This window comes from Suricata suricatta, chromosome 1, assembly GCF_006229205.1.
Source record: "Suricata suricatta isolate VVHF042 chromosome 1, meerkat_22Aug2017_6uvM2_HiC, whole genome shotgun sequence".
Classification (NCBI taxonomy): Eukaryota; Metazoa; Chordata; class Mammalia; order Carnivora; family Herpestidae; genus Suricata; species Suricata suricatta.
The window spans coordinates 36,086,238-36,093,831 of NC_043700.1; the positions used below are offsets into that span (position 1 = coordinate 36,086,238).

The 7,594-nt window shown below is 57.1% G+C and overlaps 1 protein-coding gene across 1 annotated transcript; it reads right to left on the bottom strand.

Moving 5' to 3' along the window:
* Nucleotides 1-432: 432 nt before the first annotated feature.
* On the bottom strand, nt 433-4,913 carry NKX6-3 (NK6 homeobox 3). The gene is made up of 3 exons (XM_029939733.1): nt 4,108-4,913; nt 2,025-2,194; nt 433-672 (listed from the first exon to the last, which is right to left on the bottom strand). Exons 1-3 carry the CDS (start codon nt 4,487-4,489, stop codon nt 433-435), a joined length of 792 nt encoding a protein of 263 aa, XP_029795593.1. The 5' UTR covers nt 4,490-4,913.
* Nucleotides 4,914-7,594: the final 2,681 nt, after the last annotated feature.

A 7,594-nucleotide genomic window follows, 5' to 3' on the forward strand; every position in this document is an offset into this window, starting at 1 on the left:
GGAGACCCCTGCCCAGGCCTACTGGACCCCCCCACCACCACATCAGGATCACAGTGGCACGTCTGGGACCCCACAGCCAGTTTCCTGGCAGCGGAGCTAGGTTGCTTCCATCCACCTGTGCGCTCACGAGTTTGCGGGGCTGTCAGGGAAAGGTCTGGGCACCCAGAGGTGCAGAAAGGCGCAGAGGTGCCAGGGCTCAGGCCGCGTTCGTACCTCCCTCTCCGCTCCCTCCTCCCTTAGCGAGATCGGGCCCCCTCCACCACCACCGCCGCCCTCCCGGCCCTCCTCCCTCTTTCCCTCCCCCCTCCCTCCACCTCGGCGCCGGGGACCCCTCGGACCCCGGACCTCCCACCCCACCCACGGGGCAGGGGAGGGGCTGCGGCCGGGCGCAGAGGAGACGCGGGGGCGGGGGCGGGGGCGGGCGAGGGGGCGTCAGACGCTGTGCGCGCCCAGGCTGAGCACCGAGAAGGCCGCGCGGTGCTTGCGCAGCAGCAGCCGGATCTTCTCGTCGTCCGAGTCAGGGTCCAGCGGCTTGTTGTACTCGTCGTCCTCGTTCTCCGAGGCCGCGCGCTCCCCGCCCGCGCCCGCGCCGCCCGGGGCCCGAGGCGTGGAGGACGAGGGCTCCAGCGCGCTCTTCTTCCGCCACTTGGTCCGTCGGTTCTGGAACCACACCTGGGACGAGAAGGAGGCTGAGCATCCATGCGTACACAGCACACACAGGCCCCCCACCTCCAGGAGGGTGACTCTACTCGGCGGCAAAGACACTCAATCCTTATTTTTGTAGTAAAATAAATGGTTCAGGAATAGAACAGGTTGTAATCATCACACCGTTTTTTTAGGGGAGAGGGTAACATAAAAAATGTGTGTACATGCAGCAGCCCTTTCTGTTTAGCTCTAGCCATCGCTGCGGTGTCTCTCCTTCTCCTCTGCCACCCGGGGCGCTTGGATGGAAGGAGCCGAAATAATCAGGTGAGGGCATTCAGAAGGTGCTCAAGAGTCATCCCTTCTTCAGTTTCATAGACCTTCACCGAACTTCTGAATAATTTCCCCCTAATTGTAAAAATAACATTTCCATTCCTTACAATAGTTGAAGAGTGCAAAAAAAGTACCCAAAGAAGCAGAAAAATATGTAAGAGGGTCGCATTGTTTTCTTCCACTTCCATTCAACAGACCAGGAGGTTGGCTGGAGATGCTAGTGGAGCCCAGCCCTGGGTCCCAACCTGCCCCTGTACTTCCCTCCTCTACCCTTGAACCTGTCACCATGTCACAGCACAGAATAGTTGCAAGATACCTCAAAGCTTTCTGTTTTGGGGGGCCCCCACCCAAAGTCTCTCAGGAGAGATCTAACATCAGAGCGTCTCTGGGAGCCTGGTGGCAGAAGCTCACTTCAGAGTCTGTAGCGTGCAGTGTGAGCATGGCCATTGCATTGGGCTTGGAGGCTTCCTACTCCCGATATATCCGAGCTTCATTTGGGTGGCCCAGGGAGGAGGTATTATCTTTATTGGCAGTCCAAGGCCAGTTCCTTCTGCTAGCCAATGCAGCAAGCCCAAATGCATGCCTAACATGGCCCAGAGGCTGCCTCCTGATCTGGTCAGCTAGAGGCTGCCATTGGCTCTTGAAATTTCTTCTAGTCACCACAGGGCAGGGGAGGGGAAACATTGGGTTGGTGCCCCACAGATCGGGGCTTGAGCCCCAACTCTTCACTTAACAGCCAGGTGACCTTGAGCGAAAGGATCAGCTGAGATAGTTTCATGTGTAAAGTGGGTAAGGAAATCTATACCAAGGGTGCTGTATGGATTAAACGGGGTCCCACACTCAAGGCTCTCATAACAGAGAGCAGTATTGACAGCCATTTTTTGGTGATGCGTCATTATCACCATCACCAGGATTAGGCGGGCAGGCAGTGCCCAAACAGCAGGAGAGCCGGGAGTTTCTGGGAGGGCGAGGCTGCCTTTCTTCCACTCAGTGGCATCCTGTCCTGGCAGGGTGTTCCCTGGCAGACTCCTTCTCCCGCGCAGACTCACCTTGACCTGCGACTCGGTCATTCCCAGCGAGTATGCCAGCCGTGCTCTCTCAGGGCCGGCCAAGTACTTGGTCTGTTCAAAGGTCTTTTCCAGGGCAAAGATCTGGTGTCCAGTGAAGGTGGGCCGGGTGTGCTTTTTCTTGTGGATGCTGTCGCTCAGGGGGTCTGTGGCTGGTGGGAGGGAAAAAGTATGCGGTTAGCGGGATGGGTGGGGGATCCCAGCCCTATCCTGCGTCTCCCACTGGGCAGGCTCCTTCCCACAGAGAAGCCACTGAGATTGTGGGGGCATCGTGACACTGCTAACCAAGCAGCATTCCTGGCATTCTGACAATAGTGACTGTGACCTCTGCCATGTCTGGATGGATAGGGACCTCAAGAGGGCATCTGCCCCAGGTTATAGCTACTTAGGGGACAGAGGAAGCTTAAAACCTGTCCTGGTCTCATTCTTCTCTGTGTAATGTTTTCACCACTCAGTGATGCTGCCTTCCCTCCGGGGGCAATAGGACTTTCTTGTCAGTCTCAGCGACACCAGGAAACAGACCAGGCACCTTCCACCGACAATCAGGGTCCCAGGGGGTCTGGGAATTCCTCTACTCTCTAATTCCTTGCTCTTGAGATCCCATTTTCTAGGTTTTTAGAAAACCAGAGCCTTAAGCCCCAAGTTACTGCTCTCCCTTGTTACCAGGCCTAAAAGTTGTGTGGCCTCAACCACAGCTGGGAGTCTGCACGGAGACCCCAGCCCTTGACCCACCCAGCTGCAACAGCTGCTCAGGCAGGTGCCAGGCAGGAGGGCTGCAGGGCTCCGGGGAAGCCGAAGGCCACCTGTGAGGCCTTGTGCAGTGCAGCCCGACAGCCCATGTCACGTCTCCTCACGTTACAGATGGGGAAACTGAGGCATCGAAAGGGGAAGAGACCTCCCTGGAGGCCATCATCTGTAGTTCTCTCTCCCTATATGTTAATTCAGCCACTGACTCAATTATTTTCCTGTGTGTGGCTATGCACTTGGGACTGAAGAGTAGGGGTGTGAAGAGTGTGTGGTGGGGGAGAGGGGAAGATGGAGACGCAGGCCTAAAGTATCCCCAAAGCTAGTTCCAAGAGACAAGGTCTTCACCAGCATGAAGCTCGCCATATTTTAGGGTGAGTGGATGGTCAGGCAGTGTGACCACCTGGAGTGGCATAGCGACAGGGAGGTGGATGGGCTTCAGGGTTTCCTTGGTGGGACTCATGCTCCTACTGCTGTCGGGCAGCCCTTGTGTTAGAGAGAAGTGTGGGTTCCCTCTGCTTCCACCCCTGCCTGATCCTGGCCAGGCCTCCCTGCCACAAGGATGGCTCCCATCCCCCTCCCTGCCTCCCAGGTGAGCCTCACCTGCCTGTGCACGACCTGCCACCCCCTCCTGGCCCTGACTGTCATCGTGGGGGCCCTGCACCAGTTCTCTGAGAACAGGTCTGGGGATGGCAGGGCAAGGAGACCCCCCCCCCCCCACCCGAACGAGGGCCAAGTCTGACTTGACTCGGCAGCTGCTCCTGGAGCTGGGCAGTTGTGGCTGCTACTGTTGACATAAGCCCTGAGGAGGACGGTGGAAAGCCAGCCCCTTGAACACAGGCGGGACCAAGATGAGGTCAGAGTGCATCCTGTGTCCCTGAATGGTGTCAGGGCATGAGTGGGCTCTCTGGAAAGGTGATGCTGCGGCAATGGCTCACTGGGGACAGCATTTGCTTGTTTTGGATGAAGAAGTGCCATGGGCTCCAAGTGGGAGAAGGAAGGTGAACTGCCAGCTGGACCCTACACAGGGCAGGTGTGGTCTATCTGGCCTTCTCCAGACCTGTAGACCCCCAGGTTCCCTAGGAGGGCAGCTGGTAAGGGTGGGGGATGAGGGGCATGACACCTGCCCGGGGAAGAGTGGGGTGGGCCAGGTAGGTGAGAAGTCATTCCTGCTCCGAGGTGGGACATGGATCCGGGTGTCTGACGGTGGCTGACGGCAGGTATGGACCACCCCGTGAGGGTCCCCTCCCCCCACCTCCTCCTCCTGCGTGCCGGCTGCCCTATCGCCTGGGGCGGGGATGGAGCCTTGCCCTGTACTCACTGTTGCCGCACTGCCGCCCGCCTCGCCAGTCCTGGCCTGTGTCCGCCCAGCAGTTCCGGGTCCGGGTGGGGTACTCATTGCCAGCCTTGGGAAAATTCCCCACCTGGGGTCCATAGTAGACCCCCTGGGAGCCGAGTCCACCAAAGCCTGCCACGTGAGGGTAACTGGAGAGAAGGCTGCTGTTTGGTGTGGCCACAGGTCTGCTCAGGATGTCTGTGATCCCGTGAGGGGTCCCGGCAGCCAGCTGGGGGCCCAGCCCCGGAGGGCTGAGCTTGTAGAAGGAGTTCTGCACCGAGTACTGGCACACGGGGGCCTTCATCTCCGAGAACTGGGCCAGCGGCGTGTTGTTCAGCAGGAATGTCCCCTGCAGGTTGGACTCCATGATCCTCGGGTCGGGGTGAGGGAAGATGAGAAGCCCAAATCCAGGCCCCTAAAGCCAGAGACCCCGAGCTCTGACCCCGAAGCCCATGGCAGGTTTGGAGGGTCAAAAGCGGCGGAGCACCAGATTGCCCTCCTACCTAAGACATCCGGCCCAGCCCTGGCCCCAGGACCTGGCACCTACGTCAGCTGCTCGGAAGTCAGGTGCTCCTGGGCCAGGTGGGAGGCCTTACCAGCGCCCCTTCCCTTTCTGTCTGTCCTGAGAAAGGCGGCTCCCCACGCCTCAGCTCAGACCCCTTCTCTGCCTCTGAGTCTGGGGACCCTCCTTGAGAAGTTTTAAGTTCAGAGAAGCGACATTTCCCTGATAAAGATATGGCCTATTAGAATACAGACCGGAGACTGGCTGAGCTGTGAGAGGCGCGGCGCCATTGGTCGAAACCCACACGGGCCTCACATTGGCTTTTCCAAGACAAATTGCACTTTGAAAGATTGACTGTAAAATCAGCCAGGGTGTGTGTGTGTGTGTGTGTGTGTGTGTGTGTGTGTGTGTGTGTGTGAGAGAGAGAGAGAGAGAGAGAGAGAGAGACAGAGAGAGAGAGAGAGAGAATGAGCTCTGGAAGCCCTGCTCCTGGTCCCCTAAGTCCAGCATCTAGGAAAAAGTGGGGGTGGGGGTCTAGAGGCTCCTGAGGCAGCTGGAGGTCACAGTTCCTGCTCCCCTGGGGGTGAGGAGGCCAGACTCAGGGGTCGCTGTCTTGGGGTGCACAGGCCCCTTTACATGCGGATGTTCAAGCTACTGCAGGAGCCTGGAGTCTGAGTGTAGATGCTTCTTTTCCTTCCTCTGAGCTGGGCCGGGTAAGTGGGGAGGCTGGGCTTTGGCTGGGGTGGTGGGGGATGGGGGTGTGAAACTGCGTGGCCGCCCTGAGAGCCTGGGAGTGGGGTCCTGCCAGGCCGACTGGGACAGGGAGTGGACGTGGAGCAGCTCTGCATGTGTGTGCTCTTCCCACCACTGCCTCCGAGCAGCCTTCCCTGATTCCCTCTTCTCCCATCTTCCTCCTCCAAGGAATCACTTGTGCCTGTGCTGGAGCCATTGCCATGTTCTGTCTGGCTTGACACCTGGGCTGGGTTGTTGATTCAGTGGCGGGTCTCCGTGGCAGGCACCTGGTTGGTGCTCAGTCCCTATTTGATGAATGGGACCACGCTGAGTTGCAGAGCACACACAGGTCTTTTATTCTAATGAAGTTTTATAACACACACGGCTCTACTGGGGGCTATCTTCCACTGTACAAACAGAGACACCAGGGCAAATAGCTGGTTCTTTCTGGATGGGGAAGCATCCTTTCTTGTGGTTCTTGTGTTGTTTTATTTTATTGTTTTTTTTTTAATGGAAACTAGCAAGCCACTGGTCTGAACATGTAAAATGACAGGAAAATAGTGATTGCCTGTCCCTCCTCTGCCTGGCAGTCCCAAAGCTTTTCCCAATCAAGCCGCGGGCTCCTTGACTGTCTCACCACCCCGCGGTCCCACTTTGGCAGGTGGGAGAAAAGAGGTGCCCTACGCCTTCTCGACCCAGAGCTCGGCGGGGCGGGGGGGGGGGGGGTTTGAGGGGCTCCTCACACTCTCTTCGCGCTATCTGCTCCGGTAGACCTGGTGCTCTGGGCCGCGTTCTCTGTAGTGTAAATGATGCAGGTCAATGCAAGAAAGACCTCACACAAGCTGTGGAGGTTATTTCTCTGGAAGTTTAGACTAAAAACAAGGAACAAGGTTCTTATTTATCTGAGTTGGCTGTGCTACCAAGCTGCCTGGCACAACCATTCGGGAGACCTCAATTCCGATTCTCAGTGTTGTCGCCTGACCCCACCCAGATGATTGTGATCCTGAAACTGTGGTTTTAAAGACTCTCTGGGTGATGTGGCAGCACAGCCGTGGCTGGTCCGTTGCCCTGGGTGGCTTTTCTGACACTGAGAGAGAAGCTACAGATTCAGATGAGGGCTAGAAGCGCTCCTAGGACCCTGCAACTGTGACTTGGTCATCTCCTAACGACGCGAACTTTGGAAGAAAAGCTGCAGCATATGATTTGACTCCTATTTAATGCGAAGCTAGTCCAAGGCATTTGTGTTTGGAAATCCCAGTCTAAAGAGACTTTAGCAATTGTTTAATCCATTCCTCCATTTGACAGATGAGAAAACTGAGGCCAGCTTGGTGACCAGCCTTGCTTGAAGTGAACAGGGCTATTTTCGTAAAAGTTCTTGAACTTTGATGGCATTGAGTTCAGGGTACAGACCCCTTAACGGTGGGGGGGGGGCGCTGGGGGAGGGTCCTGGGACAGTCCTCCTTAATGTATGCCAGCTGTGGGTTCAGCCATGCATCCTGGGGGCTTGTGGTACCCTTCCTCCATCTACTTTGGGCTTGCCTCGTCTCATGGTAATGCTTAGGAGACAGAAATCTGTTCTTTCAGCCCCAGGGGTTACAAGCCTCTGGGCTTCTCCCGAGTGGGCAGGTCTGATGGAGCGGCTGCACCGGTGTCCAGGGAGTGGGCACCTGCCTGAGATGCAGGCCTCCATGTTGACTGATCCCACCCCCAGATTCCTTCGGGGCCCCAGCCCAGGCTTCCCTCCTGTCCCAGCACCTCAAATTCCCCCAGGACGAGCCAGGAAGGAGAGATGGAACCCCGTGCCATGAGTCAATTTCTTTATTAATTTTGACATTTGTTCAGCTGGTGTAGGGAGAATGGTCTATACATCAGAGTGTTTGGGGGTGGGGCGTTCTCTCCTGATAACAGAGCATTTGGGAGAGAGTCGAGAAAAGAGTCATTTTCATAACAATTAAAAAAATCAAGGTAATTCCAAAACTTCTAAAAAGCATCTAATGTGCAGACTGCAGCATTCTCTAGGCATCATGTGGAGACCCCAAACTCCTCCCCTAACAGCTCCTACTAGCAACTGGAGCGCGCAGCCATGCCGCCGAGGGCCTGGGGCCGGCGGGCCAAGCAGCCATGCCAGACGCAGCGGAAGGTGCCAAAGCATAGCCTGGAGCCGCGGGGCCCACGCGGGGCTCTACGAGGGGCTACGGGGGGCGGCGGCGGCCTGCGGGGAACGGCGCGGCATCGAGG